Here is a 12,255-nt window from a genome sequence, read left to right as displayed (position 1 = left end):
TAGATTACAAATGATTAATAATTGTCCAGCTGTGTATTTGATTTCTTGTAGCAAATTCAAAGTAAGAGATAAGAAAAGCATTCCTTGTAATAATAATAATAATAAATAATACGTACATACATAAAATGATTGTATTTGACATTTCTGTCACTTCTGAAATGATGGCTAAACCCCTGGTGTGACAAAACGTTTTTAAATAATACTTTTAAAGCTCCTTTTTTTAAAATCTTGGCTTACAGAAATTTCTACATATGCCATAGCATCATTAAACTAGCATCTAACAATGCACAAAAGTGTTTCTCTCTCTCCCCCCCCCCCCCCCCTAACACACTCTCTCTCTCTCTCTCTAACACATGGTTCTTTAACCATAAAGGCTGCTGTTTAATTTGCCCCCTGACTAAGCATAGGGGAAGCATTTAAAGGGGTCATATGATGCAATTTCAAGTTTTCCTTTCTCTTTGGAGTGTTATAAGCTGTTCGTGAGTAGATTAGATCCCAAAAGTTGCAAAGAATAAAGTTTCAAACCCAAAGAGATATTCTTTATAAAAGTTATGGACATGACTAGAAATCAGTGGTTAAGTTGTATTTCAACACTGTTCCAGAACAGTTCAACCCAAATATTCAGATGTGTGCAGTGCATTTTATGGAGGATGAGGACTGTTTCCTGAACCTGCAGAGTAGCCTGCAATGCATCTACACACAAAGACTGTTTCTATAAAGTTGGGCAGTTCCAACTTTGCAAGCATAGTCTGCCGCTTCTGACTAACAGCCTGTAAGTATGTTTTCATATTTAAAGATTTTGCCACTTATGATACAAACGTGAGTTTTGAGCAGTGTAGAGTAGCACTTATTGTTTGTTGTTTCTCCAATCACAAATGCAGACATGGTTTTATGTTTATGCGGCACGATACGCAACACAACACATAAAAACAGTATAAGTCATTATAATCAGTAATTATGTCCCCACTGGATGCAACAAATGCCTCGTTTGTAATGGGTTTTATTGGTTTTGTCTCATCGTGCCAGGACATGGCATCACATTATGTTAAGGGGCGTAACATTTCCGTAACACGTTTGAGGTACTCGGCCAATCACAACGCACTGGATAGCTGGCCAATCAGAGCACACCTCGCTTTTTAGAGTGATGAGCTTTGTAAAAATTGACGCATTTCAGAAGGCGGGGCATAGAGGAGAAACAATAATGTACAGTGTGTGGAAAATAGTGTGTTTTTTAACCTTAAACCACATAAACACATTTTATTACACCAAATATACAAAATAATGTTCTTTTTAGCAGCATCATATGATCCCTTTGAGTGCACTTAAAGAATGCAGAGCCGAATCTTTAATCAAATCGAATTTAAATGTGAATTGAATTGAATCTTTCTGAATTTGCAAAAATCTTTCTTGAAACGAATTGAAATCCTATGAATCGTGAACTGAATCGATTCACTGTTGACCCAAAGATTCACAGCCCTAGATCAAAGGCATCTATCAGGTGCTGCGAACTGTGCGATGCATTCGGCTAAATAGGCACGCAAAGAAGTACAGCTCAAAAATGCAGGTGTGTGAGTTGTCGTCATCTATTTTAGAGTGATTGCAATGTATTCTAAATATAAACTTGTTCTGTCAATCAGCATAATTTCTGGACAGATCATTCGCTGGTTTATTATGAGTTAAAAAAATGTGTGAGAGCCGTTGACGCGGCCAGACGCGACGCTTTGAATTTGCGCGTACAGTGAATGACATCGCGGACATCGGGAGGTGATTATAAAAAGAGCTCCAAAAGTAAAGCAGATAAGTTTGCATTTAAAGTTAAAAAGCAAACAAACTAGAACTTTTTTTAATGTTTCAAGTAAATGATCTCAGATGTGTGTATCTTCTACATTCTGCTGATGGTACTACATTACTGCTCTTATGGTGCATTCAAGTCATCTCGTATCGATCGTATTTACGAGTTGAATGCACATGAACGCCACCACAATATCGTAAATACCAGTGGGGAGCTCGGGATTTTCTTTAAGCCCCGATCTGTACGAGTTGGGGGCGTGTCAGTGATTAACACGGCGGAATCAATGGATGCAACGTCTGTAGTTGACGGTAAATTTTAATTGAATTTCATTGTTTACTAGTCTATAAACTGTCATTTATCATGATCATCATTAATCTTGTTATAAGCAGCAAGTTAATGAATTACAACTAAAAATCCTAACATTTGTGCACCTTTAGATGAGAAATGGTTTGATTCGCAACATTGCACATGGCTTTTACATTTTTTTTATTTCTCCGTTTAGCATTTTTTCTATAAGCAGAGTTATTAAACCTTGCTGTAATTTCTTGCTATTCATTAAAAGAAGGTACAGCGCCATCTTGCTCCGACGAAACTGACTTGAACGCACCTCACGTCGTCAGCAGGACTTCCCTCCTCGTACGTACGAAATTCCCAGGAGGACTTGAACGCACCATTACATAACACTTATAATTTCAGTTTCAACTAACTAGAAATTAACTTTGTGTGTGTGTGTGTGTGTGTGTGTGTGTGTAAATATATATATATGTCTCTCATTTAAGGTAACAATGCAATACATAATATCATGTTATTAATATTAATAATATGACAATAACTGTAGTCAATATTGATGAAAATGGATGGGTAAATCCTGCCCATACCGCAGCTGGGATTTTTTTTTTTTTTTTTTGCAGAAATCAGAAAAGCACTTATGTCCGTCTAATGAAGTGGTATTCTGCACCTGTGAATAAAATTTTAAACAACTTCTTAATAATCAACAAATCCTGAAAAAAAAGTATCGTAGGTTATAAAATAATCATTAAGCACTGTTTCTAACATTGATAATAAATCAGTATATTAGAATGATTTCTGAAGACCATGTGACACTGAAGACTGGAGTAATGATGCTGAAAATAGAGCTGTGCATCACAGAAATACATTTTTAATTTATAATTAAATTATAATATTATTTCACAATATTAGTGTTTGTTTCATAATTTTTGATAAAATAAATCCAGACTTGATGAGTATAAATTTTGCCTAGTACCTCCTAATGTCTAGATCCGGCCCTGTATATATATGCTGTACATTGTTTGCCCTAAATACCATCAGATGAATGCAACACATACGGCATAAAGCCATGGCAGCATGACTTTAAAAGTCATAATTATGAGATAATTGTCACACTACATCGAAATTATGGCATAAAAAGTCATAGTTACGACAAAAGTCTAAATTATAAAATAAAAAGTCTAAATTATGACATACTAAGTAAAAATTTACATAAGTCATTATTATGACAAAAAGTCAAAATTATGACTTAATGAATAGTTAAGACTAAAATCAAAATTGCAGTATGAGATAATCAAAATGATGACATACGAAGTCAAAATTTACATAAGTAATAATTATGACAGTCGAAATTATGAGATAAAGAGTCAAAATTATGACTTTATAAATTGAAATTAGAAGTATAAAACTCAAAATTACAGTATGAGATAAAGTCTGAATATTATGACGTACTAAGTTGAAATTTTTTCATAATTCATGACTAAATTTCATTTTATGACTTCAACTTATCTTTGTCGTAATTATGACAAAATTCAAAATTATGAGATAATGAATGAAGGAGAGGAATTATGAGTAAAAGTTCAAATTCTGACAAAAAAAGCCAAAAATAATTAATATTATGATTTTGAATTTTTAATCTTTTAATTACAGTTTAGTATGTCATAATTTTGATTTATCTCAATTTCGACTTTTTATCTCACACTTATAGCTTGTAAAATTTTGACTTGTAAAGTCATAATTCTAATTTAGGATGTAAATTTAAACTTTAAAGTAATACTGTACATTTGACTTTTGATCCCATAATTATGATTTTTATGTCATAATTTTGATAACTTTGTATGACGTAATATGTCAATTACAACTTTTCATCTCATAATTATGACTTTTGAGGTCAGTGTCAAAGATATCATCTGTTGGCTTCAAATGCTCAAATCACACACGTTCGTGTGTACAAATGCAATCGATTAGGCTCCCGTGAAAAATCTGTTTTCGACCAAATGATGCATCAGTCTTTGGCTGCACAAACACCCCCTCCTGCGTTTGCCCTACATACCGACACATGAATGCAATACATACGGCATAAAAACACTGCTTGTTGCTGCATGACTCAGGAGCGGAAGCGCGACGAGTTTGAGTGTTCGATGCATTTGGACACGTTTACTCTGACCCGCTTACGCCTCAGATAAACAAGACGCCTCTGAGATGAAACGCTGATTTTTTTGCTTTCGTTCTCTCAGGTCGCTATCACTTCACATCATTTTGAGCGACTGACTCTCTGCTGCGAGGATGCGAGAAGTGTGCGGCGGATACTGTCGCCATGACAACAGACATCACTTCACGCAGGAGCGGCACTTGGACTGGATGTGTGGGCTAAAGCGACACGCGGAAAGATTAGCATGAGACTGTCAATGAGTCTGACACCAAACCAGCGGGACCTGCAGCAGCCACAGACTCTCTGCTGATGGCAAATGTTCAGAATTAATAGTCGACTGATGTGTGTACATTCTAATGGCTGATGCTGGTTTCCAATGAAATGTTGATCTGAGTGTTGCAATTTGATTATAGCAAATAAAATGTTGACAAAATTGCTATTTTATGAGCATTCAGTTGTTTTGCCAAATATTTGCTTAAAAATCATATAAAAAATGTATTGGGCTTTGGGGCGGGGCAAGAATCAGCCAATTTAAGTGAACAAAAAAAAAAAAAAAAAAAAAATCACAAAAAGAACGAATCAACCTGATGAATATATCAGTCCAGTTCATTTATTTGATCAAAAATACAATAAAAATGTGAAATATTATTGCAAATAAAAAGAGCTGTTTTCTGTGTGGATATTTGTTCAAATGTAATTTATTTCTGTGATCAAAGCTGAATTTTCAGCACATTTTTCCAGTCTTCAGTGTCACATGATCCTTCAGAAACCATGATACACTACTGTTTAAAATTTTGGGTTAAATAATATATATATCAGGGACTCAAACGGATCAAAAGTGACAGTAAAGATAATGTTGCAAAATATTTCAGTTTTTTTTTTTTTTAAATGCTGTTCTTTTGAACTTTCTATTCATCTGTGAATCCTGAAAAATAAAATATATCATGGTTTCCACAAAAATATTGTGCAGCACAACTGTTTTCAACATTGATAATAATCAGAAATGTGTCTTGAGCAGAAAATCAGCATATTAAAATGATTTCTGAAGATCATGTTACACTGAAGACTAGAGTAATGATTCTGAAAATACAGCTGCGCATCACAGAAATAAATTACAGTTTAACAGATATTCACACAGAAAACAGTTATTTTAAATACTAATAATATTTCAATTTTTTTTACTGCATATTTGATCAAATAAATGCACCCTTGGTGGGCAGAAAAAAAAAAAATTGGTTACAGTGTCTGCAGTAACTAAAGTATCAGTATCTGAAATTATTGGCATGTTCCAGAAGTATTTTAAGTCACGCATGTACAGATCTGTGCTCTTCACGCTGTGATGATCTCTTTGGGAAGTCGGTGTGTTTTCCCAGCGCTCTCGTGTCAGTACTCTATTGATCTACAGTAACGTACAGCAGGTAGTTCAGCACTCAGTTAGCAAAACACCGAAGTCCAGTGAAGCTGAAGAGAGAGAAGTGTTCATGAAAGATTCACACTACAGCCGTCAGCTCAGCGCTTCTCAACTCACTGGACACAAACTAGAAACGGGGCTCAGCTCTGTTCTGTTCTGACAGCAAAGAAGAACAGCAATACTAAAACACTACTCACCATATAACTGCACAGCGATGACAGCAAACGTGAACACACTGATTGGTTTTTAAAACACTGAGGTCAAAGGTCACATGTCTTTTTAAACTCTATAGTATTTCAACACAAATTCATCTGTTACTTGGTAGAATCTAGTACTAGACAAATGAGACATGGATAAGTCATGTGACACCTTAATATATATATATATATATATATATATATATATATATATATATTATATATATATATATATATATTATATATATTTATATATATAAATTTAAGATATATAAATATATATTTATATATATATACAAAGCTGGAAACTATATTATCACATAGCTATATCTAATATATAAAAGTATATATAATATATAATACTTTATCTGCATACAGTACATGTACATACTCTCTTTTAAAAAAGTGCTGTAGGATTAGCTTTTTCACTTGAAACAAAACAAAGATTACCTGAAATAAATTATAAAAGATATTTTTGATATTTTCTAAAATATAAAATTTATTTTAAAAAATGTTTTTTTTATTTTTTATTTTTGTCATTTTTATTAGCTTGGTTTTTTTTATGTCTATTTTTTATTTGTTATTTATTTTTAGTTATTTTATTACATCAAGTTAAACTAAAAACGACGGAAATTTTGCCTTGGAAATCGCACTGAAATATGTTTGAGTTTTCTTTTTATATTTTATTTTATTTCAGTTATTGTTTATTTTATTCCATTTTATTCCAAGTAACTTTTTTAATGGTTTTAGATTTAGTTTATTATAATAACCCTAGTATCAAAATACCCTGATTAAAATATGGCTAGCTGAGCAAGAGGCAACATTTAATTAGTTAAAATGTATAAGATTACTGATTAATTTATTAATCTGGTTATTTAAAGCACATCCAGTTTATTAGTGCTTTTACAGAAATCTGACCTGTCCCTGCAGCACAGAAGCAGTCATCAGTAGCACAGGTATATTTGTAGCAATAGACAACAATACATTGTATGGGTCACAATTATACATTTCTCTTTTATGACAAAAATCATTAGGATATTAAGTAAAGATCATATCAAAACAAGATATTTAATAAATAACATACCTTAAAAATAACAAAAACAAATTTTTGATTAGTAATATGCATTGCTAAGAACTTAACAACTTTAAAGATGATTTTCTCAATATTTAGATTTGCACCCTAAGATTCCAGATTTTCAAATAGTTGTATCTCAACCAAATATTGTCCTATTTATTCATTCATCTTTCAGATGATGCATAAATCCTAATTTCGAAAAATTTACCCTTATGACTGGTTTTGTGGTCCAGGATCACAAATATGCATCACATTACATTTATTACATAAATTATGTAAAGCAAATGCATGGAAAAATTATATATGCATCTTATGCATTATATATGCATTTGACTAATTCAAAATATACATTTCCCAAATCTCATCCTATGAACACGCCAGCAGAAGTGTGCGAGGTTGCTCTCATTACAGTAGGAAACGCAGGCTCCTGATCCAAGGGAATTGATAAAGAGCTCTGGAGGAGGCGCAGAGAAGCAACAAAGAGCGCTTTAGTTGCACTGGTGGAATGCATTTGCATAGTTTAGACGGCCGGCATTTGAAGCTCGCCGTGAACAGAGACTTTACTAGCGGCCGGCTCAGGGAATAAAGCACAGCAGCCTTGTTTTCATTCATCCTGACGCTTTAAAGAACAGAAGCGTCGCATGAAACAACGTTACGCAACGACACACGGTTCCCACGCTTCCCCTCTATAATCAACATCATGAATGAAAAACCGTCAACCCGTCTCCTCTTCCATAATTAAACCAAAGAGCCCTTTTGAAAGATTTTAGCGCACTTTTAAAATGAGTGCTTAATAATGTACAGTACTTTAAATGAACTTACTGAAGTGCAACTGAATGCAGTGTTTTCAGACATTTTATTGCATGTCTTTTGCAATGAAATGAAAATATATTATAGTTTAAATGTAAATTAAAAGCAGTTAATTGAAATTAGGAGTGCGTTTTTATCCACTTAAGTGCATTTTAATATGCATTTTAATATAATTACTTCTATTGTCAACTATAATCTAATTCCACTGAAACTTGCATGTCATGCATTTAAGTATATTTGTAATTACACATTTCTAATAATGAAGTTGCAGTTTAGTGCATTTGAAAATTTTACATCACAATTTTACAAAGTGTACATCTTTAAAGCATGACAAGAGTTTATTAAAACAATGATTTAAAGTGTAGTTTAAAGTAAAACTGTTAATTTGACATCATTACACAGGTCACTTTTTAAAAGTCTACTTACATCATAAAAGGCTTTTTATTAAATGAATATTATATTAGTTGTACATACGTTTTTTTAAAAGTATATTTTAAAAGATATGAAGTACACAATTAAGCACACTTCTTTTTTGCAAGAAAACAGTTTTAGTAATAAGCTTCTCCTAACTGGTTAAAGTAATAATACACCAAAAATTTTGTCAGCATGAGCACGAGAATCATCAACAGCACAAACGTAAAACACTTAATATTTCACTCTTCACCACCAATAAAAAAAAAAAAAAAAAGGAGATTGTTGGGAAGAGAAAGAAATATGAAATTAACCGGCGAACCCATTTATTCTGTCCAAAAGCAGTCAAGTGCTCACCACGACACAATTACATCTTCAGCACTCGTCAAGAAGTGCTTTACTTTACAATAAGGTCTCGTTAATGTGAGTTAATGCATTGAATAACAATGAGCATTACATTTTACACAGTATTTATTTATGTTTGTTAATATTGTTCTTTATTAGCTCATGTTATCCTATATGGCAAAAATTAATGAATGATGAAAATATTGTTTTAATGTAAATATATTTCAGCAAATATAAAGTTAGCCATTTTGTGTAGATTTTGATATGTATACATGTAAACTGCATAAAATACATATGTAAATATAAAATAATATTAACAGATGCAACACTTGAGTTTAATAATGTATTAAGAATTGGTAAAATTTTCATTAATAAGATTAATAAATACATTCTTTAGAAGCATTTTCCAGTGTTGTTAACTAACTTATGTTACTAACAAATGTAATATTATTGTAAAGTGTTACCGTTGCACTAAATTAAACCAATATAATATAATATAATATAATATAATATAATATAATATAATATAATATAATATAATATAATATAATATAATATAATATAATTCAAAACATACAATAAATAAATGACTGAAAGTATATATTTGCTGAAATATATTTACATTAATGTATTTTCTTCCACAGCATGTTTTACATTTTGGCATTTGAAGGTTTAAACTATATATATTTTTATTTTCAAAAATAAATTTAATTGAGCGTCATTGTTTTCAACATATATTTAGCATTTATTTAAAATATATTTTGACCAGAAAAATGCTGTAGAGGAAACCAATGATAATTACTCATTTATGACTAACAAATATGCATCACATTTAGTTTATTACTTTAATTTAAAATGCATGGACATTTTATATGCAATTCAAATACATATCTTAAATGTAGGCCTTTTTGGAGTAAATTGCTGTTTCTTTACTGAAGTAAGCATAATTATGGATTATGAACTCTATGTATTTGAGTTAAAAGCGTCTTAATGCTGGATGTGTTTCATCTTTTGTCTTCTCCAGATGTTAACTGATGGACTGGAGTGCTGTGGATTACTTGTGGATTATTGTGATGTTTTTATCAGCTGTTTGGACTCTCATTCTGACGGCACCCATTCACTGCAGAGCATCCATTGCTGAGACACTGATGCAGTGCTACATTTCTACAAACCTGATGAAGAAACAAACTCATCATAATCTCAGATGAACTGAGGGTGAACACATTTTCAGCACATTTTAATTTTCGGTGAACTACTCCTTTAAGTGTCCCCTGCTGAGTGTGAAGGGAGCAGAGAACACTTGAAGCGAATCTATAATTAACAGTAATTAGGAAGCATATACTGCTGCGCATCTCAGAGCGTGTTGGCATTCACCAGCATCTCTCACCGTCATTTCCATTCCTCCATGGGCTCTGAAGTCATTGATTTTAAAGTGCATTCTCATGGATCAGCGAAACCCGGCTCTGCCCAAACTCTATTATCCTATTAGCCCCTCAGAGACACATGTGCACTATGCTGCGTGCCCCTCTTGATGTGAACCGACTCCAGAAACAAAAACCATGTAGTTGATATTACGCCCACCATCTCAACGCGTGACCCACCAGTCAGATCGCCCCCGAGCAACAGCGGCCCACAGTAAACAATGCTTAGATGTTTTCCCTCATGACATTTGCACATTATGACTCATGGTCGTGCAAAGCTCTGGTTAACCCATACTACACTACTAGAACACCACTAGTTGCTTAGTACATGATGAGAATGCAGGATAAGGAGAGGCTAGAGCTCGACATATGCAGATTTCAGACACTTGCTGTGACATTTGCAACACATTAAACAGCATCCATACAGCTTTTCGACAACATTTCTCCAATGCAAATTAAAATGCATGAATGTCTCTCCATGCTACTTCCATTAAATGTGAGAAAAACACAATGGATTAACTGTTTAGAATGCAAAGCATAATTTTTGCTACTAGATTGGGAATAATGAAGCATTTCTACAGCGTTTCTTTAATGCAATGCATTGACTTCCATTAAATGTGAGGGAAACCAGTTGGATGAACTGTTTAGTATGCAACTGGGACATTTGCAATAGATGTACTTGCTATTTGCATTATTTTACCTTGTGGATTGGGAATATTAAGGGATTTCTACTGTTTCTTCAGTGCAATTAAATAACTTCTGTTGCATTCCCATAATGTTTCTTTAATGCATTGCAATAACTTCTGTTGCGTTTCTACAGGGTTTCTTAAATGTAATGCAATGACTTCAGTTGAATGTGAGGAACTCAGTGGATGAACTGTTTAGCATGCAATATGCACATTTTTAATATAGATATACTTGCTATTTGTATTATTTTATCTTGTGGATTGTGAATGTTAAGGCATTTCTACAATGTTTCTTTAATGCAATTAAATAACTTCTGTTGCATTTCTAAAGTGTTTGTTAAATGCAATGCAATGACTTCAGTTGAATGTTAGGAACCCAATGGACGAACTGTTTAGTATGCAATGGGCACATTTGCAATATTTTTCCTTGTACATTGGGAATATTGATGCATTTCTATAACGCATAAGCATTGCAATGACTTCCATTAAATGAGGAAAACAAATGGATGAACTGTTTAGCATGCAACATGCACATTAGATATCATGGCTATTTGCATTATTTTTTCTTGTTGATTGGGAATATTGAACTATGTCATGCAATGAAAATGCACAATGACTAAATTTTACACCTAAAAAAAAAAAAACTTTTGCAATTAAAACGATTGTGTTTTCTAATTCTAAAATATTCAACTGTTATTTCCAATGAATCAGTGGTGGATCTGGTGTTTATAATGTATCGTTTTTCCTTCTAAAAACCTGTGGATCGGTTGTTGGGAAGATCTCATGCTGGATGGTGTGTGAAATGGCACCTGTTCAGACGCACACCGGAATGTTGACTGGCATATAAATGCATCTGTATGAGCTGCTGGCACTTACCATACACTCCCTGGCATGAGATGCCCTCCAAAACGAGCGTCAGGACCCCCAAAACACTAATAATCCCATCCATCCTTACGTGCCTTTCAACATATCCAGATTAAAGCGCCGGAGTCTCTCCAGAACGTGGAAGAAAAGCCGCAGATGTCACGAACCGCTGGGAAGCGAAGTCAAAGCATCAGACCCGCGTCCTCGCAAGGGTTCGTGAGGATGAAGCGGCTCGCTGAAGATGAGTGTTTATTCGCTGGCTCGGAGGAGGTTCGGTGACGGTGTGGCTGCGGCTGGCATCGCTTCACCCGATCCGAGGTTCTGAGCGTCTCAGTGATGCTGCTGATGCTCGTGCGCGCGCAGCATCAGGACCAGCGGTGTCGGGGACGCGCAATGCGCGTGCACCTGGCTGTCCGTCATCGCTCCGAGCAACAATTGAACTCTTCGGTGGGGTTCCGTCGGAACCGACCTCAACCGAACAGAGTCCGATGCGTTCGTACCGTCGCGTTGCGCAATAACGCGCTCTGTGAAGAGAGAGAGAGAGAGAGAGAGAGAGAGAGAGAGAGAGACTCATCTGCATGAAGGACACACACACACAAACACAGAAACACACACACGTGAAATTAATGTTAATGACTAAAATCACCAAACCCTAAAATAAGTTTTTGCATGTTTCAAACGACAATTATTTGATTTTTAATAATTTATTATTGCTAAAATGTTCATTTGATTGTTTGATTGCATTATATACATATACATATATATATATATATATATATTATATATATATATATATATATAGG

At 33.8% G+C, this 12,255-nt stretch overlaps 1 protein-coding gene across 4 annotated transcripts in view; it reads right to left on the bottom strand.

Annotated features, from left to right (window-relative positions):
- The window catches only part of LOC109076428 (MAM domain-containing glycosylphosphatidylinositol anchor protein 2-like), a 156,156-nt gene extending 144,182 nt beyond the window's left edge, over window positions 1-11,974 (bottom strand). For all 4 annotated transcript variants that reach the window (XM_042746467.1, XM_042746469.1, XM_042746468.1 and 1 more), the window contains exon 1: window positions 11,465-11,974. In XM_042746467.1, the coding sequence (XP_042602401.1) occupies window positions 11,465-11,537 (73 nt within the window). In that variant the 5' untranslated portion in view covers window positions 11,538-11,974. The remainder of the gene's footprint in view (window positions 1-11,464) is intronic.
- Between the last annotated feature and the right edge of the window lie 281 nt (window positions 11,975-12,255).

The sequence above is a fragment of the Cyprinus carpio genome, chromosome B20, assembly GCF_018340385.1.
Source record: "Cyprinus carpio isolate SPL01 chromosome B20, ASM1834038v1, whole genome shotgun sequence".
NCBI classification, from domain to species: Eukaryota; Metazoa; Chordata; class Actinopteri; order Cypriniformes; family Cyprinidae; genus Cyprinus; species Cyprinus carpio.
Note: the sequence above shows the minus strand (reverse complement) of the source record. Positions and strands in the feature narration are given on the sequence as shown.